Below are 26,775 nucleotides of genomic sequence, written 5' to 3'. Positions count from 1 at the left end.
ATGCCAGGCTAAACAGGCGGCTTTTCAGTCTGCATCTGAATAGCTCCAGGGATTTTGAGGTGCACTTTGGGAGTGACCAAGTTTATAGAGCCTGCTGATCTGAGGTTGTGAGAGGTGTGGTGCAGCTTTAGCAAGTCCTTCATGTATCCAGGGCCCAAATTGGTCAGTGATTTGAGTTTGAGTTTAATGACAGTGAATAGCCTATGGTTCTGTGTAGCAAGGTTGTTGTTGGACTTCACAAAAGTCGCATGCAATATTCAGAGCTGTCTAGGTCAAACTTGATATACTGTAAATGTGACATTATATGCATCTTGAAAGAACATAACAAACTTTTAGCTATTAAGTTTCCCAACATAGAAATGCCATCTAAATAGTTATGTTAGCACTGTGCATGGAACGGGTAGAATTGATTTCCCATGACACGGCTTCTGCGCACAGCCATTAGCATGAAGACCATGCATAAGAATGGGGGGGGGGGGGGGCAAGTTGCCAGATGGAAGGCAGGCTGGTTAAGCTGGGGGGCCATACAGTTTATTGAGGCTTAAAAGAGTCCCTAGGTATGACCACCTCATATTATTTTATCAGTTTACGTGTGCCTTAAGTGTGTTATCCCATTGGCAGCTTCAATAGAGTTATCTCATTTGAGATAAGTGCACTGCTTTTGACCTCAGTCAGCAGAACTCGTTGTGCTGTAAATTCTTTGAATGCTTTGATCTCTCTAGCAGAAAATACTACAAATAGAAAGTGGCCATAAATACACATTACGGCAGTGCTAATTCGAAGAAAATGTAGCAAATAAAAAAATGTGCTAAATTAAACTGTCCTGGAGCACTTGCCAGGCTCCAAATAAATTAGCTGCTAAAGGGTTAAGTCACAGACAGGTTTGCTTGAAGCAGCAGACTATACCTATACCTAACTGAGAGCAGAAACAATGGACAAGTAGGCTGCACCCTATACATTTCAAAGCTTTATTTTCACTACTGATTGAAATGTACCTTTAAAACATTTATCACAATGAACAGCATAAGGGAACAGAATGTGGTTTAGGTGATCATTTCCGTTTTCATTTGAGTAAGAGTGTGTGCCTGTTGTACAGGAAATATATTCCCCACTGCTCTCATAAAGAAAAAAACCTCATTTTCCAACTGGAGAAACAGACTTTTACAGTCGCAATGACACACAGTAGGATGATTTATCATTTGGGAAAGGCTTTCCTGCTATGCTCTGCAACACAAAAGCAGTTTCTGGTGACTCAGTTTGTGTTCTACAATTAATATTAACTCCTGAGTAATTAATATTCCTCTGTATGAATTGCACAGTCTTGCTTCAGTCAGCAAGTGATTTAGTAAATGTGCATTCGTTACAAGTTTCATTCAAAATGGGTCTTGAATTCATTTCTTCCCTGAATAAGTACTACACAGCAAAGGGGATTAACTGCAGACATGATGATTATTAGTATATTGGCCAAATAAAGCTGGGACTTGTCAGGATAAGGCTTAGGCAAGAATCTGAATGTTCATTGTCAATTTGCTAGAACTGTACAGGCTTACTTAGGGAAGATGTGTTTTTCCTCTAATATTTAAAGTGTAAATCCTTATTTCATAACAAGAAGAAGCAAGCCAACCTTCACAGATCCAATAAATATACTGCAAGTACTCTAAAGCAAACCTGTAAGTTTAAAAGGAGAGAAAAATTAGATACTTACCTCAGTAGAGGTTTCCCACGTCCTCCTCCAGACCAACACTCAATGCCGGGACCACCCGGAAGCTTATGGCCACACTCCAGTAGGTTAACAAACTTTTTCTGGCGAGCTTTTGCAGCTACAGGTTACTGCACAAGTGCCAGGCGTCCTGCATTTGCACGATGCGGCTGCGCACACTCTTGGAAAAGCTCTTGGCAAAGAGATTTTGGGGGTCCCAGTGCTGGATCGGTGGAGGCGAGGGAGACAGAGTAACCCTCTGGATTATCCAGACGCTTCCATCTACCTAGGTAAATATCTATTTACGGCATTTTTTTCCCTTCAAGATTCCTTTAAAGCCCTATTCTCAAAAAATATATTTCCATTTTGGACAGTGTAGAAATGTTTAAACTAGGCGGGACGACAAATCCGTTGAATCCACAAATCCCTCAAATCTTGTAAAAGAGTTGAGATTCGTGGATATGAATCCCCACGACATTTACTTTAACACTTCCTGCACATCCCTCGTTCCCTCCCGCACCTCCTCACATAGATAAAAGCATCGCCTCACCTATCCAGTGCGGAGCGCAGAGCCGACAACCTCTTTCTCACTCCTCTGTTCCCCTAGTGACCGGCTTTTGACGAGGGCAAGTGGAAGAGGGACGGGGGGAGCGGCGAACAGAGGGAAGGAGTGCAGGGGGGAGGGGGGTACCTATACTCAAGGCAGGTGTTCCTAGCTACCTACACTGAAAGCACCTTTATCTAGCTACCTGTCAGAATCCGCTCTGCTGGCCTTGATTCCCTGGACAGTTTGTTGGTTTCCTATGCAGGCTGCATAGTTCAGTCCAGGGAAGAGAGGCCTTTTTGTCAGTTTGCAAGGCTGACTGATTTGCATTCATTTATCTTGCAATCTGCTTGTTTGCTTCCTTTGAAGGTTTTCATTCTTCGTTCCAGAATTCCTTGCTCGTCATAGGTTCTGTTTGGTGAAGACTGACACTTTAGAGCCTCAGCCTCTTTGTATCTTATTGCTAAATATTCTAGTGTAGTTAATTATTGGGGAGTGCACTTTGCACTCCTACTAGTGCTGTCAGCTTTGTGTATTATTTGTACTGTCTAATTTTGTCTTGTCCTGTACTTGCGATTACACTATCTCCAGTGGTGGCTGATAGTGAATTGTTTAGTCTGTTTTGTCTGGAGCAAACGCTTGCTGTTGTCTGGTGTTAGGCAACCGATTAGCAAGCATTCTCGGTATCTGTTTCTTTGTTTTTCGTGTTCATTTGTTAGTCAGGATTGGTAAGTTTTGTCACTGTTGCGCTTAACGTGTGGTGACCGTGAAATTAACGCGCTTGTCACTGTTACGCATAACGTGCGGTGACCGCGTTTAGTTAGTTCATTTGTTATTTTCCTTGGCGTTCGGATTGTGGTTGTAACATCTGCAACTATGGTGGCTGCGGACACGCAGGGTATACCCGCAGCCGCCTTTGTTCCCTGTTCTCAGGCCTCATCCATTCCATCGGCGTCTAGCACGCCGGGAACGGTACTGTCTCGTGCTCAGAGGGTCGCTGTATCGCGCGGGCGCTTGCGGAGACAGGACCTTTATGCTGGAAGAAGGCGCGTCAGCTGACCTGCCAGTCGGCTGACGTCAGAGGTGACTCACACCGCTAGGATTGGCTGATTGGTAGGGGCGCGGCTGTGAGCTCTCCTCGGCTTCTTAAGCCTTCACTGGTCATTTGCAACTTGTCTGCTGTTGCGAATACACTCGTATTAGCGCTCAGACCTTAGACTAGTATCCGGTGTGCTTTGATCTAGGAGGAAACCAGGGATTTCACACAAGACTAGGACTATTGTTATATTGTATTACTGATTACCTGTGTATGATTCTGGCTATACTCTGACCTTGCTATTGCTCATCGATTCTGTACTTCTGCCTATCTGACCTTAGTTGCTGAACCTCTGCCTGATACTCACTATTCTTCTGCCTCACGTTTCTGTACTGTATTCGCCTCTCAGTTGCCAAACTTTGCCTGTCTAATCTCTACTCACCAGTGGGCCCTTGCCACTGGTGAGGTGCTTTTTTGATTAAATACCCACCAGCTCCTCTGGTGAGGTTCAGTTTAAATTATACAGCTCCTGTGACTGATAGTACCTTACCAGCTCCTCTGGTAAGGTCTAGTTAAACTATTCAGTCGCTTGTGCTGATAGTACCTTACCAGATCCCCTGGTAAGGTTTAGCCAAACTTTGTTGTCACTCCTGTTGTTATTACTTTACCAGCTCCTCTGGTAAGACTTATTATTTATACTACTGTTGTTGCAGCAGCTAGTACCCACCAGCTCCCCTGCAGATCACCACATAATCGGGTATAGAGTCTGTATTATTGGCGATTCTGCAGATCACACAATAATCAGACGTCTGTGTGCTACACCAATCGTTACAGTGGTTATTTGCTGTGTATTCCTTTACTCTATTCTTGCTTTGTCTTTGCTCAGTCTTGTGTTTCTGACAGCAATCGCCTCTCTTGCGATTGGCTTTCTCACTCCAGTCTGGTCGCTTGTGATATGTTTACCGTCGCTGGGTGGCGACTAGATTGGTAGACATTCACACAGTCTGTCTCTTTTCTTGCTCTGTTTTGAGTTGCTATCCTGTTTGTATTGCCCTGTGTTGCTCCATTGTGCAATTTCTATCTGGCATCTGTGGATGTACAGAGGACTTGTTCCTCTGTGCTCCACAGCTCCACCAGCTGGTTGGAATTCCCCTCTACAAATATATACTGGGTTACTCTGCTTCTGTGATTGTGGGGGATTTCCATCTGCTTCAGCGCACTTGGTGTGCGCTGACTGTGGAAATTGCCCCCAGATCATTACACTACCTATAATGAAAGCACCTATGCCTAGCTAACTATACTGAAGGCACCTACACCTAGCTAAATTCTGGATTCGTACCACCTCTAGTTTAAATATTTGTGTGTCCCTATTGTGGAGGCTCTGCCACATTTACTGTTCCTAGAGAATTTATAGTTTTAAAAGATACATATGGCGAAGCAAAAACAGAAAAGTTTTACTCCCCTGGGGCTTCTTCCAACTCCTAGGAATCCCACACTGAAGTTCAGCCATGCTCGATGCCGCCGCTCTCACCTCCATAAGTTAGTGACCTGTGGCTGGGTTGTGGTCTTTTGTGCATGTGCGCCGTGAGCTTCTTGTGCAAGTTATTGAAAGTATTAAAGTGGGAATTAAATAAAAATAACATTTGTAAATTATAACTATTTATTTATTTAATATCCTTCAAAAGTCACTAGCAACAAATGTTTTACTAGTGTCCAGGCCCTATTTTTAGCTAGAAATCGGACCGATCCCTGCAAAATTAGTCTAAAAGACAATTAAAAGAAAAAAGATATTTCAGAAAATTTGATTATCTCTGTTAGCACAGCTAGACATATGGAAACGCTTTCTAGCAGGTCATTTGAAATGAGCCCAAGACACATTGGGCCCTATGTAATTCCAGGCAATAGGAAAGTAGATGTAAGCCAGTTTCTGATAGTCTGACATCAGTCATCATTTCCTGGCTTCATCTGGATGATGTTTGAGCAAGAAGACCCCCACACACCCCTCACAGGTGGCTTCCTTATTAAAGGGTGCTCCCAAATACCACCATAAGTCCCCTAATACCTTTCCCCACATACAGTACATGACGACAGTTACACTTACCTCTAATGCACAGAGTTGGGGGAGGCGCCCCTTGTACATGATATGAACAGGGCTTTGTAGAGAGGAAGGCTTTGCTACACCACTCTTACAAAGCCAAGCATATCATGCACCATGAAGGTTCGTCTAGCCCCACAACCCACCCCACATGGGTCTGCTCAGCCATCTTGACTATACCAGCCTTATAGGGGACAAGGAATTAATAAAAGCTTTGAGGAGATAGGCTTCATCATTTTTGCTTTTATCTCTAACTTTTAGGTAACCCCCCCCCCCCCCCCAAAAAAAAAAAAAAAAAAAACAGTAGATAATAGTGGGATAAAAACTGTAATTGCACCACGCGCCTGATTTTAGAACGTGTAGTGCTTAATGCTGGCGAGATAAGAGAGTCTCAGCTATGATTAATGACTAGATTTTCCGAAACATGTCAGTTCTGTAATGCATGTGGATTTTGGATAGGTTTACAAATAAAGAGAGCTCTTTTGTTAGTTGTGAGATTATCTTTTTTTTTTAAATCCAATAACATATTTTAAAGGTTTCACAAGCAGCACTGTATGCCAAGACAATTATCAGGGAAACCTACCTTTAACAGCAGCCAGCCTGTCATCCACATCACAATCCTCCCCGGCCAGGAGACATGCTTGTAAAGATCAGTGTTGACAACTCCAGGATCCACAGCATTAGCAGTCACATGACAGCCTTCAGCTGTCAGCCGATGTTGCAGGTAGTAAGTGAACAATACAAGGGCTAGCTTACTCTGAGCGTATGCACCATGCGGTGAGTAGCAGTCACTGTGTACAAAAAAACAGAACACGAGTGGGGTTTTTTTTTTTTCAAGAAAAACATAATACATTTTATACGTTTTCTTTCTGTTGAGTTTCCTATACAATTTGACCTATATTTTTCCCCCTATATTGGCAGCAGAAGGACTAATATAAAAGGTCACCTCCTGCTGCAATTCCATCTTCTCCACTGAGCTCAAAAATCGGTCACATCGACAAGGAGAGAAAGCTTTTTGGTCAGGGTAGTGAAAGTGAAACAGCTTATGTTAAGCCTTCAAAGTATTCTTCAGACATTTAACCGGATTAGGAAAGAAAGTTTGCCATACTGCACATTTCATAAGAGTAAGCAGAGAATTAAAAAAAAAAAAAAGACTAATCAGTAACACAGTACAGTATAAACATCAAACATTGGCACAGATTTAGCCAGTGCCTGGAACTAATTTCTTAAGACAATTCTGCAGTACTACTATTAGAGGGAGGCATGGTATTACTGTAGTCCTTGCTATAAACAGCCACATGTAGACATAAAGCCTCCCTTTGCTTGTATGTGTTCCATTTACCTCCCTAAATTAAAATTAGTTAAAAGCATTATAAAACATTTACAAAATAAAATATTATAAAAACCCTGATTAACAGTATAGTCATGCGATCTGTCACTACTTGTTGCCCCACTCACCACTGCAAGTGTAGGAGTGATGCATTTATAAAGAGTGAGGTCTCGCCAAGCTACCACTCACCCCCCCCCCCCCCCCCCCAGTAAGGATGAAGGAGGGGTTGTGGCCAAGCTACTCACTTCCTCTCCCAGTGAGGATGAAGGAGGGGTTGTGGCCAAGCTACTCACTTCCTCTCCCAGTGGGGATGATGGAGGGGTTGTGGCCAAGCTACTCACTTCCTCTCCCAGTGAGGATGAAGGAGGGGTTGTGGCCAAGCTACCACTCACCTCTCCTCCCAGTGAGGATGAAGGAGGGGTTGTGTCCAAGCTACTCACCTCCCCTTCCCAGTGAGGATGAAGGAGGGGTTGTGTCCAAGATACTCCCCTCCCCTTCCCAGTGAAGATGAAGGATGGGTTGTGTCCAAGATACTCCCCTCCCCTCCCAGTGATGCTACTCAACCTTCCTCCTCTTGGATTGAATTTATGAGGGTGACACATAGAAACGAAAGTTAGGGCAAGTGTGAGAACTCTCTTGCATACAGATGACATAGGGCCTGATTCACAAAGCAGTGCTAACAGTTAGCACGCTGGTGAAAAGCCTTTTATCACACCTAAACTCAGTTTAGGCATGATAAGTTTAGGTGTGATAAGTTGAGGTGTGATAAGTTTAGGCATGATAAGTTTAGGTGTGATAAGTTTAGGCATGATAAGTTTAACCTCCATGGTGGTTTGATTCTTTCCAGATTTTAGGGTCTAAAAGCGGTGCAATTTTTTTTCACTCTTTCAGACCCTAAAACCTGAAAAAAATCATTCTGGCAGGGAGATCTGCAGCAAAATAAAAAAAAAATGTACCTTCCTGGGCTCCTGTGCTGCAGTTTTCTCTTTGCCCACAAGATGGCGCTAATATACATATAAACAAACTTCTCTATATTTCTCTAATATAGAGAAGTTCGTTTTCAATATTAGCCCCGCCCCCGATGACGTCACGCTGCCACCACTGCTCTGCTGCCACCACGGCTCCGCTCCTCCAACTGGCTGCCGGGTCCCCGGAAGAATAGCGGGGACATGGGGGATCCCGGCGGCCAGGGAAAGACCCCACACTGCCGGGGAGAGAGGCTGGAGTCCCGCTGCGCAGCGAGATCGCGCGCGGGACTCCACAACTTCAAGTAAAGCTCTGCAATGCATACCCCCACCTGAGCTCGGGATCACCGCTAATAGCTTGTTTTTTCTACCCCGAGCTCAGGTCGGGAAAACCGGCAAGGAGGTTAAGCACCAACTGCATTAGCACCGCAGTGCACAGCTGCTCAAAAGTTTTGCGCTAGCAAAGTCTGGTGCACTTCGCATAGAGTTTCATGGCGCTGCTTTGCGTGCGGGACTTTGTGCGCTATCTACACTTATCTAAACTTATCACGCCTAAACGTATCACGCCTAAACTTATCACACCTAAACTGGCTTTTTACCAGCGTGGTGCAATGGTTATCACGCCTAAAGTCTCTAACTGGGTTAGCACCGCTTTGTGAATCGAGCCCATAGTCACCAAATAATGTACTTTAAATGAGAACTTGAGCTGTCAGCCAATCTACAATTCCTAACATGCAACATACATTCAGACAACTAAATGAAAATAAATATAGTGCAGGACAGAAGTGATCTTCTTTGCGTGTCACATGTCTCCTTGCGTCTCAAAATACCGTAGTAATGCTAAGCACTGGCATGTGTCACATACAGTTACATACAAGCTACATGGTCATCAAATAACAGACTTTTTTTTAATAAGAACCAATTTGTGTATGTGTTTTTTTTTTTTTTCAAATAGATCTAAATCTTTGTTATAAATAGGTCATAAATAGCCCAATAGTCTTCTTTACCCATTTAGCTGTGAGAGTATGGCCATTTTAGGGTAAAAGGGCTCTCAGATTCCACTACTGGGGACTTATCTGAATTCATGTTTCATCCTAAATCCTATTGGTGCACAAAACAGACCAGTAGGAAGCACCGACAAGAGGTTAAAATTAGCTGCCAGTGGCGCTGTACTCTCCATTGTCAAAAAAGGGGAAAGCCTTAAAGGACTCATGAGATGAGTAAAAATAAAACTATTTTTAGTTACCTGGGGCTTCTTCCAGCCCATGCAACTCATGCAAGTCCCGCACCACAGCTCCGGTCTTCTCCCATCTCCCGCTGGCAGGCTCTGAAGATCGCAGACCCCCATATGGGTTGGCATCTTGTGCACCATGCACTAATATGCCAGCGTCATCAGGAGCATACTGTGCCTGCACCGAGTGCACCTCCTGGTGCTGGGATCATGGGCATGCATGGCACGGACGCATGCGCAGAAGACACCTATGCATTCAGGGGTCGTGATCTTCTGAGCATGCCAGCAGGAGACGGGGAATGACCGGCGCTGAGGTGAGGGACACACATGACTTGTAGGGGCTGGAAGAAGCCACAGGCAAGAAAAATAGTTTTCTTCACTCACCACGTGTGTCCCTTAAGTAGGAAGGAGATGCTGCCACTGCGATGTCGATTACTGCTGCTGATCACACAATTTCTAATGATCGGCACATGCGCAGTGTTGGATTTTGCAATCCAAAGGGGGGTTGAAGAGGGAAGTTAGATTTATGCATTGGCAAGGGGGGTGGGTTAGTCTTAGGCATCCAAGGGGGTAGATGGGAAATTGCATCATGTGTACCCTGCATGATGTCCCAACATATTATTATATTGTGCATGGCAGAGGTAGACTTTTCAGGAATCTCCCACTTAAAAATCCTGGGTTTGCCCCTGAAGACATCAGTCAGTTTTCCACCCGTGACTCTCTGTGTTGTTGTCACACAGTCAAGTCAACAGACGCATCGATCTGTACAAATCCCTGCTGACCCAAACTTGAGGTCTGTTCAGCGGAATGGGCCGACAAATCCATTCGAACGAGCAATGAGAACGGATCCTCTTGATTAACATAGGATCTGTTCACCTCCGTTTGGATCCGTTCCATTACAGTCCGCCATATGGACTGTTTTTTTTTTTTTTTTTCCCCAATGTGAACTGGGCCTTATACACATTTTCAACTTTGTTACCCAAAACTACAAAATTGCAATAGGAGCAAAATACGCATAGTATGCATTATGTACTACAGCATTTAGATAACCCAGGAACCTACACCAGGATTTTATTTATAGATTTCAGCTCTGCATTTAATACCATAATTCCATCACTGCTGCACAGCAAGCTCTCCCAGCTACACATACCTGAATCCCTCTGCAAATGGATAACCGACTTCTTAACCGACAGAAGACAGCGTGTTAGACTTGGTAAACTCACATCAAGCTCTCTGACAGTCAGTACTGGTGCACCCCAGGGCTGTGTGCTTTCCCCACTGCTGTACTCACTTTACACCAATGACTGCATCTCCACAGATCCATCTGTTAAGGTTCTGAAGTTTGCAGACGACACAACAGTTGTTGGTCTCATTCAAAACGGGGATGAGTCTGCATACAGGCATGTGGTGGGACAGCTTTCCTCCTGGTGCAGCAGCAACAACTTAGAACTAAATGCTCTCAAAACCATGGAGATGATAATAGACTTTAGGAGATCTCCCCCCCCAGCACCTCCCCTTAACCATAAATGGATCCACAATAACCCAAGTAGAGTCATTCAAGTTTCTTGGGTCCACGATCTCAAACGACTTAAAATGGGACAACAACACTGCCACTATTGTCAAGAAAGCACAACAGAGAATGTACCATCTGCGGCAGCTGAAAAAGTTTGGCCTACCTCAAAAGCTAATGGTGCAGTTCTACACTGCAATCATCGAATCCACCATAACATCATCCATGACTGTATGGTTCAGCTCCTGCTCAGCATTAGAAAAGGGGAGGCTGCAGCGCATCATCCGATCAGCAGAAAGGATAATTGGCTGTAGCTTACCTTCCCTGCAGGATCTTTACACTAGCAGGTGCAGAAAGAGAGCGACCAAAATTGCCTCTGACCCCTCTCACCCAGCTCACTCCATCTTCCAGCGCATGCCTTCAGGAGTAAGATTCCGGTCAATCGCTACCAAAACCTCCAGACACAGGAACAGTTTTTTTCCTCAAGCGGTAGCCATACTTAATGCTGAACCACGTTAGAGCTGCTAGGACTGAAAGTAATCAGCACAGAACTAAACATGAACAATTCTCACATTGCTTACTGCCACTATACTTATAATGTCCTTAACTTGTAATATTCACACTGTCTGTCCTTGTATTGTTTTTTGTTTGTGTTTGTTAAGCAACTGCCAAGACAAATTCCTTGTAGGTGCAAACTTACTTGGCAAAAATAAATTGATTCTGATTCTGATTCTGATTCTGATACATTAAAATCCAAGCTCCTACTAAAATGTAATATTTTAAAATGAGGTTTCAGTAGGAATAAGACTTTAATGTCCATACTAAATTATACGTTCAGAAGTACACAGCTCTCTCTTGTTGTTTGTTGTGGTGTGTTTTGCTAGATATCAGTTATTGTTATATTTATGTTGCTGCATTACACAACCCCAGCTACAACAGTCTAAACTACATTACAGAGCTCACAACGCACATCAAGTTTACTGGGCTATTTGAAAAATACATGGGGCTCGATTCACAAAGCGGTGCTAACTCAGTTAGAGACTTTAGGCATGATAACCATTGCACCACGCTGGTGAAAAGCCAGTTTAGGCGTGATAAGTTTAGGCATGCTAAGTTTAGATAAGTTTAGATCGCGCGCAAAGTCCCGCACGCAAAGCAGCGCCATTAAACTCGATGCGAAGTGCACCAGACTTTGCTAGCGCAAAACTTTTGATCAGCTGTGCACTGCGGTGCTAACCCAGTTGGTGCTTAACCACTTGCCGACCGCACGCTTATACCGTGCGTCGGCAAAGTGGCAGCTGCAGGACCAGCGACGCAGTACTGCGTCGCCAGCTGCAGGCTGATTAATCAGGAAGCAGCCGCTCGTGCGAGCGGCTGCTTCCTGTCAATTCACGGCGGGGGGCTCCGTGAATAGCCTGCGGGCCGCCGATGGCGGCTCGCAGGCTAAATGTAAACACAAGCGGAAATAATCCGCTTTGTTTACATTGTACGGCGCTGCTGCGCAGCAGCGCAGTAAGGCAGATCGGCGATCCCCGGCCAATCAGCGGCCGGGGATCGCTGCCATGTGACAGGGGACGTCCTGTCACTGGCTGCACAGGACGGATAGCGTCCTGTGCAGCCCAGATCTCCCGGGGGAGCAGGTAGGAGAGGGAGGGGGGAGAATGTCGCCGCGGAGGGGGGCTTTGAGGTGCCCCCCCCGCAACATGCTTGCAGGTAGGAGCGATCAGACCCCCCCTGCACATCATCCCCCTAGTGGGGAAAAAAGGGGGGCGATCTGATCGCTCTGTGTGGCCGCGGATCTGTGCTGGGGGCTGCAGAGCCCACCCAGCACAGATCCAAACAAACAGCGCTGGTCCTTAAGGGGGGGTAAAGGGTGGGTCCTCAAGTGGTTAAACTTATCACGCCTAAACTTATCACACCTAAACTTATCATGCCTAAACTGAGTTTAGGCGTAATTAAGGGCTTTTCACCATCGTGCTACTGTAACTGTTAGCACCGATAATGTGTTATGAAGTTTATGCAACTTGCATTATACATGCAACAACCATGTTTCCTGTTACACAAGCATTGTAGGAGTTGCATGTGTAAGACTAGCTATGCAAATTACATTGAGTTAAAGGGGTATGTAATTTGCTTAACTCTCTCTGCTGGCGTCGGACAGGTAGCCACAGCCATACAGGGCTCTGGCTCTTCATTTTATTTTTTTATCTTTCATTTCTGTCTTTCTCCTCTGGACTTCCCCGGTCAGGCAACAACTCACTGGCAGATTGCAGCTACCCGTTTTATGGCCGATTTGCAACCTCGAACGTCCCAGGGTTATCTTTCCAACATCCAACACTCTTGAGCTGCATGTGGGTGACCTGGATCCTGGAAGCATCCTGGAGTATGAGGCCATGGAATCCGTGCAGAGAGAGACGCCGACCCGAGCTCAGCATCCACGTGATCTGCATCACATGGACTACTGCATCACCACTGCCCAGGGAGACCAGGACACCGCCAGGATAAGCAGGAGGCTGTAAGGGTCTGTGCACCGCTGCTCCCCCAGCTGAACACAGCCGCCAGGATGGGAGCACCCTCTGGCTCCCGCTCCATCATACCAGCCAGAGGTGCCCTCGCTGTGCACGCCTCTCCTCTCCACAGCCGCAGGACACCATCTCTGGACAGACCAGCAATCGCCGCTGCTGCCCCGTGGGGGGTCGGGCACCACCGCACCGCATGCCAGTCGCAACACAATAGATGGGAGGACTGTGGTGCTGGGTGGTGGTCTGCCTGATTTTTATCCATGAGCCTACATTGCAACCAACACTGCCGCTCCGGCTGCCTCGGGGGATCTCTAGCACTGGGCCATGATACTGCCACTGGATCTCTACGTGCGGCTACTTCATCGCTGCAACTAGGGGGAGGTGTGTCTGCCGCTGCTGCTCCATCTCTGCGGCCAGAGCAAGTCCGTTACTTCTATCCACTATCCCCCAGCCTGTGAATGGGCACATCAGACAGGCCACCAGCATCACAATCCCTGGCTCCAGCCACCAGGTCTGCCCCTCAGCAGCAACGCCAATTCACTGTGGCCCCCTGGGTCCACCTCAGCCTAAGGTGCATCCTGCATTCCTGGCTTGGTGCCATGGCTTTACAGCATCTCCATGCCCTGGAGCCCTGCAGCCAGCAGGCATCTAGGAATACCTGCCCCAGGGATGCTCTTCTCTGCCTAAGGCCTCCCTTTTGGACTCTTCTGGGCCTACAAATCCAACCTCACCAGACTAGGCCGCAAGCCTAGGGACTTTCCAACCAGAGCAGTGATCCAGTCCGCCAGCCACCATCGAGACCCCAGGGGATTCTCGGACTTGGACATTTTTCATCTATTCTTTCCTTCCTCTCTTCTCTCGCTCTCTCCTACTCTCTATACTTCTCTCCCCCTCTTTTCTCTTCTCTCTGCACTATCCCTTCCAGACCCTCTGTAGGGCATCTGAATTGCTGCAGAGCTGTTGAGCACCGCAACGGGATTGTGGCAGCTCCACTCAACATGCCACTCAAAAGCCCACTCCTAGGTACTCCTACACTATGTTTTTGTGTCTTTGTGTATATGTCATGCTACGGATATAATATTGTATGTACTTACTGTATGTATTAGCTGTACCACCACCGACCCAGTGCCAAAAATAATTCCGGGTACAACCCCCGTTGTACTTGGCGAAATAAATGATTCTGATTCTAAAAGTCAGGCATGGGCTAACATCAGGAGCATTCTCCAGAGCTCTTGACCTCGTTTGGGCTACTGCTGCTGTCTGCACTGCCTTCAGATTTAGTCACCTATTTGCACTAAGGTACAGTTTACTGAGATATAATAAATATTCTGAGTTGCAGGATTGTACTTAATCAGAGTATAGAGACTGTGCAAAGTAACATTTCCATGAAATCTTCAAAAGTAACTGTCATTGGGTAAGTGTCTTGTTAAAGCCACACACACACAAAACAAAAAAGGCTGGAAAGAGCAAACAGACAGCAATGATTCGGTTAGTTGTAGTGAAAGCCTTGTTTACATTTTTATTTTATACTATTTTCCCATAACTGTTTTGGGATTGAGGAACAAATCATCTGGGTTTCCATTCATCCTTATGGGGAAATGTTATTTGATATGAGAATGCTTTGGATGTTTCCGGAACGAATTATGCTCGCAAACCAAGGTTCCACTGTACTTCCTTATGTGGAAATTTCTATTGTCTTGTTCCAGTTATTACCGAATTTTGCAGAAAAAATTACGGCTCTGTCCAGCCCAGGAGAGAATATGAGGAGAAATGTATTTCATGAAGAGCTGCACAATTGTTAAGGCAACATTCATTTAGCATGTGTGTATGCACTTTTAGTTTTCATTGTCCATGTTGAAGAGCTTTATCACCTCTTCTGAAGATATTACTCTCTGGAACAGGAAGTGAGAAAAAGTCTTCACTAAGAGTAGCGCAAAGTTCTCACTTTTCCCCACACCAATACTAATGGTGCCCATACATGGTACAATTTTTTCATTTTTTTTCGATTAGATAATGTATTCTGTTAGATTGAATATAAACATTTTTCCAACATGTCTGATTGGATTTTTATAAAAAAAAATGGGAAAAGCGTTCGTTTTTCTTGATTAAAAAAAGATTATTTTCAACTTTCATTCGATTCGATCATTTTGGTTGAATAAACAGGAAAATCGTACGTTTTTATTCTACCATGTATGGGCACCATAAGAGAGAGATTTTGTCTGAATTGCTTAGTAATGTATGGTAGTCTAAAACAAAATTAAATCTTTGCTCTGTAACTCTTGGTATCTGGAGAATATTTTATTTTATTAATAAGCATTTGAATTATTTTTGGACAATATTTTATTCATATTTTTTTCTTTCTAGCTATCTTTTAAGAAAAAGAGAAAAATAAGTCTTCAAATTAAAAATCTGAGCGATAGTTGGATAGATGATATTGCTCTTGGCAATGTCAATTCAGGGATTTGTGAGGAAAATGCCAAGACTGCGGTACGCATAGAGTACTTGTTTTCACACAGGGAAATGCCATTTAAACTACCTGCATGGAAATCATATTAATATTCAGTGAGTAATTAGTCAAGAGCCTACCTGAACAGTGTGCATCTGCATACACATACTTGATTAAAGTGGAGGTGAAATTGAACTATAGTGCCATCTCCTGAATGTTTAATACACGGACGTCAGGAGAAGAATTCCTCAACTAGAAACTTTGGGTCATCAAAATGTAAGTTATTTAACTGATTTATTATTAACACTTTATTGGAAAAACAGGTAAGGCTTGCAGATAGCCAATGTATTTGTCTTGGTCTAGTGAAATCAGTATGTGCTGATCTATACATAAGTGCAATCACTATCTGCTCATAGAAATGCATAATGTCTTTATACAACACCTACAAATTATATTAGTAACATCAAGCAGCGATCATTAGAGCCTTTAAAAAGTAAATGTGCATGCCTCATACACTAGTGCAGGGACCGATGCACACAGGGATCAGGACTTGATCCCTCAGGCAAAAGTTTGGGACAGATGCTCCACACATGCATCACCAGCCTAGAGGCTAGTGATACATCTGTTGCTATGGAGTGGGTAGGAGGGACAATGCATGGCGTACAATGGAGCAGGTAGGTTAAGGAGGACAACAATTCCCTGCATATATAGTGTTGTGCATGTGAATTGCATTTCATTTATATTATATTTCAATATTTTTGTATGCACATTATGTACAGTAAACACTATTACACAGTATTTCAATGTCTCAGCATCTGTGTTGCTACAAACTGTGGTTAAACTCTGTTCAGTATTATAGCAGTTAGGCATCAGTACAGGGAGGGCTCTGTGTGAGAGTAGGGTTAGGTTAGGTTATAGTAAATTCATAGTAAGCATTATGTATATTTTACTATCAGAATTAAGCAGTAGAATATTGGTAATTTTACCGCTATTTTACTAGTGGCAATATCCATTGCTCTTTTTTGTAGGCGCATTTATTATAGGTACGCCATGGCCCCACGTTATCTAACAGCCTCTGCTTCTATGCAACCATAACTAAGTTAAATAATAGCATATTTCCAGGACAACTCACACACTCAGCACAAAAATACTTTCAAAGTGGATCCCCGATATCATTTGTACAATGCACAGATAGCCACTGCAAGTCGATCTGGTAGTTCCGAGTCAAACCTTAAATATTACAGACCTCCTTTTGAGGTACAAATTTACGTAGTTCACATGTGAGTTAAGGCAGCCATACACTGGTCGATTGCCACCAGATCGACCAACAGTTAGATCCCTCTCTGATCGAATCTGATCAGAGAGGGATCTAATGGCTGCCCATACACTGCAAACAGGTTTTGAATCGATTTCATCATGAAATTGATTCACAAGATTTGGAACTGCCACTGCTGCCTGCACGCCACCCCTGGTCCCCTGGCCAGCTGCAATACATTACCTGTCCGTCGGTGCGATTCCCCGGGTCCCTGCAGTCTCATTTCTTCCAGCGTACTCCATCTTCCCTTCACTTCCTGTCCCGTCCTGTCACAAGCAGTAGAGCACCCTCTACTGTTTTGAACTTTGCTTTCTCGCAGGAAGAAAAAGGAGTGAGAGACAGCAGGGACCCAGGGACTCGCGCCAGCCAGACAGGTGATGTATGTTATTTTGACGTAGGTTATTTTTCTGTCAGATTATATAGCATTGCGAGTAATGAAGTCTGCATTATAAGGAAAGAAGTATAGTATCACAAGTATGTATGTATGTGCGTACGAGTAGTACGTGCACACTCCCTGTATGTGCATACGAGTAGATGCTGTTGTAGGGTGATTATATAGGCAACTGTACACTCACGGCTCTCGCTTGAATCTCCCCGTTGTACCAGGTGGTTAAGGACGTGTGCTCCGGGAAAAGCAGAAGGAAGTACAATATGGCAATCTTTGCAGAAAAGAAACCGTGCCGTGCACCTTCCGTCCTTGTTCAAAAGTACAGTTAGGAGTGTAACATCATACAAAGTGTACCTCGTTTATGATGTGCAGCATAAGCGGTGGTTGGAGTGGGTGCCACAGGTAAGATAGGAACAGGCCGTTTCAGGTCCGACTGGATGCTTGGTCACGCTGCGTTCCACTATGACTGGTGCCGAGCGCACTTCCGGTATAGCACGGGGATAGACCCCGTCCCTTCCGGGAATTGCGCTGACATCAATGTGAAGAGTTCATTGGTCCGGGGTATAGCACTTCCGGTTCATGGATGCGAGGGCACGCTCATACGCACAAGGATATGCGACCTATTGGTCGCATTGCGGAGAAATCTAATTTCGCCACAAGAGTGCGCTATCAGCACACAGTACCCCATTACTGCGCAATCGTACATCTCTGAAGAGATGTAATGGAGATGCCTGCAATTTGGCATTTCCATTGCTTCCCATCACCCTGAGTCGGGTGCCCCCTCAGGCCAACGTAATTAGTGCATCATTGTGCGTGTAACCAGTAATACTCAAAGGTCGTCTGTTAAATGGTAAAAGACCGTGAAGCATAACACTTAACAGGTGCTTATATTTCACACTCTATAGTGGGCAAATGTGAAGTTAAGAGGAGGGGAACAGTCAAAAAGCCTTCAATCAAAAAGGAGACTGGCACTAATCATCCAGCATAACAAAATTCATATATGTTGTTCCATCTATATTACCCACATCCCGACTGGGCTGCATACATCCAACCCGACCCGAACCAACGATTGGCCCAATCTGAGAGAACGCAACTCCTAGACAAAAAAAGGGGGTCGCAATTAGAACGCAACGGAGTCACAAAACTAAACATAATAACCTCCCATTTCAGACATCCCCTGAATAGTCCATAGTCCATCATATTGTTACAAATCCCTAACCACGGTCCTATCTATGGGTCTAGCATACAGGACAGTTCAATTTTGTCATTTAGGCCCAAAGGGCCCATAGCATCAGTCTGTAATATCAACCAAGTTTCCTCTTCTAAATAACATTTTTTCTCTATCACCACCTCTTCTTGGTGGTTCAACCCTCTCCAGTGCAGCAAACCTTAAGCCTTTACTTCTACTCCCATGTTCCCCCTTCATGTGGGCAATAAATCGGGTGCAGCTTTTTCCAGATTTCAAGGATCCTACATGTTCCCCTATTCTAGCCTTTATGGGACGTGCTGTCTGGCCAATATAACAACGTCTACACGGCAAAACATCACATAAACCACAAAATCAGATTGGCATGAAAGGAATTACCTTATTTGAAACATCTCCTTTCCCATCTGCATAGTTTTTTGGGGGTAACATCAGAGGGCAGTACTTACAATGACCGCACTTAAAATTGACTTTAGGGGTGGTCCTATTGAGTCATGTAGTCAGTCTTGGAAAAATAAATTCACTACTGGTTAGTAAATTTCTCAAGGTTGGTGCTCGCCTTAGTCACTTCACAGGACGGTTCAAACACACAACTGTGATGATGTAAAGTGGACACTGTGTTAACAGTTTAAATGTAATTTCCTTGAACTGTACATTATAAAAAAAAAAAAAAAAAAAAATTTTTAGAACACTTTTGGAAGCCAAAAATATACTTTGTCTCACAAAAGTTAATATCCTACTAATTTTAATCTCACCCTAACATTTGACTGGCATATGCATCACTTATTCACATATCTCGGCAAAACACCTTGCCATGTATAATTTAAGAAGCAAGAACATTTCTACTTTCCCTAGAAATGATCACTCGCAAGCTGTACATTCTATGATGAGCAGTTAAGGATTTAATAGCGATTTTTACTTAGCTGTAATATGATGAGTCAGATTTCCTTTGCCATGCTTACATTGAAACGAGGGTGCTTTAGACTGGATTTCTTAATATTTTAAGCACTGTCGCATATTAACTAACATCTTAGAAGTGTAAGAACATCCTTGATAACCACCCATATAGATTCATGCTGCAAAAGGAGCAAAAGCAGTACATATACAAATAAGAAATATATATTGTGTGATGTCACATAAATGATGTAACATCTAGAAGTATGAGGGATGTATTGAAAGAATGCCTAAGTGGACATAACTTTTTTTTTTTTTTTTTCATTAAGAGGTAGAAGTTATTTTCTTTGTTGCAGATGAATAATGGATCGAAAACACGCTGTCATTGAAGATTCTGAAACACCTGCTTTGTGGGAGTTACTCTGTCAACATATTCAATTTCAACAATTTACGAAAGTTAAAAAAAAAGTTATGTCCATTTAGAGTAGGTCCGGGAACGTATCCATGGCTCAGTTTTTAAAATCTGATCAAAACTGGAGCCCGGGTAGCAATGTTAAAAATAGCAACTGTAAACGGATCCGTCTGCGTTTGCGGGGACCCATTTTCAAAACCGGAATGGAAGGTCCGGAGCTGCTGCATCATATACGGATCCTGATACATGCAGGGGTAGTGGCAGGCAATAGGAAAACAGATCCCCCTCTACACAGGCAGTTTTGGACAAATGGATCGGTTTTCTGTGTCCCAGCCTGGGGGGGAAGAGGGGATCGCCATGCCGGAGGGTGAAGCAGCCAGGACAAGGCTGACAGCAGTCGGCGGGGAGTGGGGAAGCCCCCCTCCCTCACCTGGGTTCCCCGTCCCCGCTACCCCTCCAGCTACATGCGCAAAAGTACTTAAAATGTATGTATGTGGCGAGTGGGGAGCTTACCTTCTTATTTCCTCCACTTGCCGCGTCACTTCCTGCAATGCCGCCCTCTGAAGTATAGAGAGCGGCATTGCAGGTAGTGACGCGGCAAGTGGAGGAAGAAAAGAAGGTAAGATCCCTGCTCACATACATTTTAATTAGTTTAGCGCATGTTGCTGGAGGACCTCTGCCACCCCTGTCCTGGCTGCTTCACCCTCCAGTTCGCGCCCCCCCAGGCATACGTTTCCACAGACAGGAAACGTATGCTCCAAACATATTAAAAAACAAAAAAATAGAGGGGGAAAAAACGAAACAAACGAAACAAACTTGTAGTTCCTTAACAGCTGGAGAGCCAAGTTTGCAGATCACTGCCCTAAACCATGATGGTGAACAATCTTTGTCTTCAGGTCATTTGAGAGTTGTTTTGAGACCCCCATGTTGCTACTCTTCAGAGAAAATAAAAAGAGGAGGGAAACTTACAATTGACGCCCTTAAAATACTCTTTCTCATAATTGGATTAACCTGTGCATATAGGCCAGGAGTCACTGAGCTTACCAAGCCAATTTGAGTTCCAAAAATTAGGTCTAAAGGTTTTGGAATCAAAAAAATGACAGTCCCCAAATGTATGCACCTGCCTAATTATATTTGAACAATTATTGCACACTTTCTTTAAATCCAATAAACTTAATTTCACTTCTCAGATACAGTTGTGTTCAAAATTATTCAACCCCCACTGATATTGAGTGTTTTGGCCAGTTGACATTGATTTTGATCATTTCAGTCATCTTGTTTACAATTAAATCAAAGAGGCACTTGTAAGTCAGACAAATATAACATAACATTTATATTGAAATAACCACAAATGTCTTTTCTGTGCTCACATCATTATCAGTTTTATTCAACCCCCAAGTGACATTCATTCTTAGTACTTAGTACAACATCCTTTTGCAGTTATAACAGCTTTTAAATGTGAAGCATAGCTTTACACAAGTGTCTCGCAGCGATCTGCAGTCCATTCTTTATGGGCAAAAGCCTCCAGTTCAGTCACATTCTTAGGCTTGCGAGCTGCAACTGCTTTCTTTAAAGGGACTCCGAGCTCAAGTAAAAAAAGAAAGTTGTACTCACGCGGGGCTTTTTCCAGCCCAGTGCTGGTCGTGAGGTCCTACGACGGCGTCCTGGCTCCTCTCCTAGTCTCCGCTCCGGAATGGCTGGCCGGCCGCAGCCCGGGCGACACTCTGCTGAGTGTCGGGCTGTTCCTTCCGCGTATGACGCGGCTGACGTCACACGCCGGCCGCCTCGCGTCATCACGCCGGCCGGCGTGGCAGTACGGCGCATGCGCGCTTTAATCGCGCATGCGCAGTACTTTCCGGCCGGCGTGATGACGCGAGGCGGCCGGCGTGTGACGTCAGCCGCGTCATACGCGGAAGGAACAGCCCGACACTCAGCAGAGTGTCGCCCGGGCTGCGGCCGGTCAGCCATTCCGGAGCGGGGACTAGGAGAGGAGCCAGGACGCCGTCGGGGGACCTCCCGACCAGCACTGGGTTGGAAAAAGCCCCGGGTGAGTACAACTTTCTTTTTTTACTTGAGCTCGGAGTCCCTTTAAGTCCTACCAGAGGTTCTCAATCGAATTTAAGTCTGGTGACTGCGATGGTCACTCCAAAATGTTCCAGCCTTTAATCTGCAACCTTGCTCTGGTGGACTTGGAGGTATGCTTGGGATCATTGTCCTGTTGCAAGGTCCTACGTCTCCCAAGCCTCAGGTTTGTGATGGACTGCATCACATTTTCATCCAATATCTCTTGGTACTGAAGAGAATTCATGGTACCTTGCACACGCTGAAGCTTCCCTGTACCTGCAGAAGCAAACCAGCCCCAAAGCATGATTGACCCCTGCCCCCCCCCCCCCCCCGCCATGCTTCACAGTAGGCAAGGTGTTCTTTTCTTCATAGACCTTGTTCTTCCTCCTCCAAACATAGCGTTTATCCATGGGCCCAAACAGTTCTAATTTTGTTTTATCAGTCCACAGAACACTATCCCCAAACTTTTGGGGTTTGTCCACATGACTTTTGGCATACTGCAGTCGACTATTCTTATTCTTTGGAGATAGCAAAGGGGTGCGCCTGGGAGTTCTGGCATGGAGGCCTTCATTACCCAGTGTGCGCCTTATTGTCTGAGCTGAAACTTCAGTACCCGCATCTGACAAATCTTTTTTCAGTTCCTCAGCAGTCACACAGGGACTTTTCTCCACTTTGCGCTTCAGGTAGCGCACAGCAGAAGAAGTCAGCATCTTCTTTCTGCAACAACCAGGTAACGTTTCAACAGTGCCCTTAGCTTTGAATTTGCGAATGATGCTTCCTATGGTGTCTCTTGGTATGTTTAACATCTTTGCAATTTTCTTTTAGCTATTGCCCTTCCTGTGAAGAGAAATCACCTCTTCTCTTGTCTTCCTGGACCATTCTCTTGACTTCACCATGTTTGTAAACACACCAGTAAATGTCTAGAAGGAACTGAGTATCACAGTAATTTTAAATCTGCCTAATTGGTGCTTATTATGCTTGATTGCTGCTCATTAACATCCACAGGTGTTTTTAATACCTGATCGAAAACACTTGAATGAACCTCTGTTCTTAAGAGTGGTAATCTTTAACTACTTAAGGACTGCAGTCATAAAACCCCTTAGGCTACTTGCACACCAAGACGTTGCGTTAGGTGCTACGTTAAGGTCGCATAATGTGCACCTAATGCAACGCATGGTGGTACGGGAGAGGACGGTAGAGTGAGCCGCGTTAGACGGCTCTATCCGTATAAGGTCTCCCAGAGTGGCGCTGATTGGCCGGCGGGACCACGTGATGCGGAGCGAGACACTCCGCATCACGTGGTCCCGCCGGCCAATCAGCGGCCGCCAGTGCAGTGAATATTAAGTAGCCATGTGCGCGGCTACTGTAGCAGCATCTCCCCGCCTCCTCTCACCCCCCACTGCGCATGTGCAAACAGTCTAACGCGGCTATAGCCGCTCTAACGCCGTAGCATGCTGCACTTTCGGCAGAACGTTCAGCGTTACATGTAACGCAACGTGGGCTGTGTGAACAGCCCACTTGTGTTACATTGCTGTGTGTTGGGGGAGCGTTACAGGCGCACGTTAGTGCGCCTGTAACGTCTTAGTGTGTAAGCAGCCTAACGGACCAGACACTTTTTTTCCATTCAGACCACTGCAGCTTTAACGGTTTATTGCTCGGTCATACAACCTACCATCTAAATGAATTTTACCTCCTTTTCTTGTCCCTAATACAGCTTTCTTTTGGTGCTATTTGATTGCTGCTGTGATTTTTAGTTTTTATTATATTCATCAAAAAGACATGAATTTTGTCCCCCAAAAAATGATTTTTTTTACTTTCTGTGCTGACATTTTTCAAATAAAGTAACATTTCTATATACATGTTTGTCCAAATGTATTGTGCTACATGACTTTGATAAAAAAAAAATCCAATAAGTGTATATTTATTGGTTTTGGTAAAAGTTATAGCGTTTACAATCTATGGTGCAAAGAGTGAATTTTCTCATTTTGAAGCATCTCTGACTCTTCTGAGCACCTGTCAGGTTTCATGAGGTGCTAGAATTCCAGGATAGTATAAATACCCCCCAAATGACCCCATTTTGGAATGAATACATCCCAAAGTATTCACTAAGAGGCATGGTGAGTTCATAGAAGATTTTATTTTTTGTCACAAGTTAGCGGAAAATGACACTTTGTGACAAAAAAAAATAAAAAAAGTTTCCATTTCTGCTAACTTGTGACCAATAAAAAAAAATGAAATCTACCCCGGACTCACCATGCCCCTCTCTGAATACTTTGGGATGTCTACTTTCCAAAATGGGGTCATTTGTGGGGTGTGTTTACTGTCCTGGCATTTTGGGGGATGCTAAATTGTAAGCACCCCTGTAAAGCCTAAAGGTGCTCATAGGACGTTGGGCCCCTTAGTGCACCTAGGCTGCAAAAAAGTGTCACACATGTGTTATTGCCATACTCAGGAGAAATAGTATAATGTGTTTTGTGGTGTATTTTTACACATACCCATGCTGGGTGGGAGAAATATCTTTGTAAATGAGATTTTTTTTATACACAATTGTCCATTTACAGAGATATTTCTCCCACCCAGCATAGGTATGTGTAAAAATACACCCCAAAACACATTATACTACTTCTCCTGGGTACAGCGATACCACATATGTGGCACTGTTTTGCACCCTAACTGCGCTAAGGGGCCCAACGTCCAATGAGTACTTTTAGGATTTCACAGGTCATTTTGAGACATTTGGTTTCAAGACTACTCCTCACGGTCTAGGGCCCTTAAAATGCCAGGACAGTATAGGAACCCCACAAATGACCCCATTTTAAAAATATGACACCCCAAGGTATTTAGTTAGGAGTATGGTGAGTTCATAGAAGATTTTATTTTTTTGTCACAAGTTAGTGGAAAATGACACTTTGTGAAAAAAAACAAAAATCAATTTCCGCTTACTCGTGACAAAAAATAAAAGTCTTCTATGAACTCACTATACTCCTAACGGAATACCTTGGGGTGTCTTCTTTCTATAATGGGGTCATTTGAGGTGTTCCTATACTGCCCTGGCATTTTAGGGGCCCTGAACCGTGAGGAGTAGTCTTGAAACCAAATGTCTCAAAATGACCTGTGAAATCCTAAAGGTACTCATTGGACTTTGGGCCCCTTAGTGCAGTTAAGGTGCAAAAAATTGCCACACATGTGGTATCGCCATACTCAGGAGAAGTAGTATAATGTGTTTTGCTGTGTATTTTTACATATACCCATGCTGGGTGGGAGAAATATCTTTATATCTCTATATTTCTATATGTCTATTTACAGAGATATTTCTCCCACCCAGCATGGGTATGTGTAAATATACACTGCAAAACACATTATACTACTTCTCCTGAGTACGGTGATACCACATGTGTGGCACTTTTTTGCACCTTAACTGCGCTAAGGGGCCAAAAGTCCAATGAGTACCTTTAGGATTTCACAGGTCATTTTGAGAAATATGGTTTCAAGACTACTCCTCACGGTTTAGGACCCCTAAAATGCCAGGACAGTATAGGAACCCCACAAATGACCCCATTTTAGAAAGAAGACACCCCACGGTATTCAGTTAGGAGTATGGTGAGTTCATAGAACATTTTATTTTTTTGTCACAAGTTAGCGGAAAATGACACTTTGTGAAAAAAAATTGTGGGGTTCCTATACTGCCCTGGCATTTTAGGGGCCCTAAACCGTGAGGAGTAGTCTTGAAACCAAATGTCTCAAAATGACCTGTGAAATCCTAAAGGTACCCATTGGACTTTGGGCCCCTTAGCGCACCTAGGCTGCAAAAAAGTGTCACACATGTGGTATCGCCGTACTCAGGAGAAATAGTATAATGTGTTTTGGGGTGTATTTTTACACATACCCATGCTGGGTGGGAGAAATATCTCTGTAAATGGACAATTGTGTGTATAAAAATACAGAGATATTTCTCCCACCCAACATGGGTATGTGTAAAAATACACCCCAAAACACATTATACTACTTCTCCTGAGTACGGCAATACCACATGTGTGACACTTTTTTTGCAGCCAAGGTGCGCTAAGGGGCCCAACGTCCTATTCACAGGTCATTTTCAGGCATTTGGTCCTCACGGTTTAGGGCCCCTAAAATGCCAGGGCAGTATAGGTACCCCACAAGTGACCCCATTTTAGAAAGAAGACACCCCGAGGTATTCCGTTAGGTGTATGGTGAGTTCATAGAAGATTTTATTTTTTGTCACAAGTTTGTGGAAAATAACACTTTGTGAAAAAAAAACCCAATAAAAATCAATTTCTGCTAACTTTTGACAAAAATAAAATCTTCTATGAACTCATCATACACGGAATACCTTGGGGAGTCTTCTTTCTAAAATGGGATCACTTGTGGGGTTCCTATACGGCCCTGGCATTTTAGGGGCCCAAAACCATGAGGAGTAGTCTAGAAACCAAATGCCTCAAAATGACTGTTCAGGGGTATAAACATCTGCAAATTTTGATGACAGGTGGTCTATGAGGGGCCGAATTTTGTGGAACCAGTCATAAGCAGGGTGGCCTCTTAGATGACAGGTTGTATTGGCACTGAAGTGCAGGAAGCACAGGATGTTCTCAAATCGTGACCTGGACATGGCAGCAGAGAACATGGGCATGTGATGTATTGGGTGCGTAGACCAATAAGAACGCAATACATTCTTTTTGACTAGACCCATGTTAAGGAGAAGGCCCCAAAAAATGTTCCATTCGGAATCTTGGAGTGGCTTCCACCGAAAAGGCTGGGCATAGTAGCTTCTTGGATTGGCGGCTGCGTATTGTGTGGCATAACGGTTGGTCTCGCCACAATTAAGTCGTACCAGCACTGATCAGAAAAAAAAATTCTGTCACTGCGGTGGGGCGGGTCAGGGTTTGGCCGGGTGATCAGAAGCCCGCAGGGGGGCAGATTAGGGCCTGATCTGATGGATAGGAGTGCTAGGGGGTGACAGGTGGTGACAGGAGGCGATTGATGGGTGTCTCAGTGGGTGATTAGAGGGGGGAATAGATGCAATCAATGCACTGAGGAGGTGATCGGAAGGGGGATCTGAGGGTTTGTCTGAGTGATCAGGAGCCCACACAGGGCAAATTAGG

At 44.4% G+C, this 26,775-nt stretch overlaps 1 protein-coding gene across 1 annotated transcript in view; it reads right to left on the bottom strand.

Annotated features, from left to right (window-relative positions):
- Positions 1-26,775, bottom strand: part of ZBED1 (zinc finger BED-type containing 1) — a 439,106-nt gene that overhangs the window by 104,005 nt on the left and 308,326 nt on the right. Inside the window, exon 6 of the mRNA XM_068269940.1 lies at positions 5,958-6,165. Coding sequence (XP_068126041.1) covers positions 5,958-6,165 — 208 coding nt within the window. The remainder of the gene's footprint in view (positions 1-5,957; positions 6,166-26,775) is intronic.

The sequence above is a fragment of the Hyperolius riggenbachi genome, chromosome 2, assembly GCF_040937935.1.
Source record: "Hyperolius riggenbachi isolate aHypRig1 chromosome 2, aHypRig1.pri, whole genome shotgun sequence".
NCBI lineage: Eukaryota > Metazoa > Chordata > Amphibia > Anura > Hyperoliidae > Hyperolius > Hyperolius riggenbachi.
Note: the sequence above shows the minus strand (reverse complement) of the source record. Positions and strands in the feature narration are given on the sequence as shown.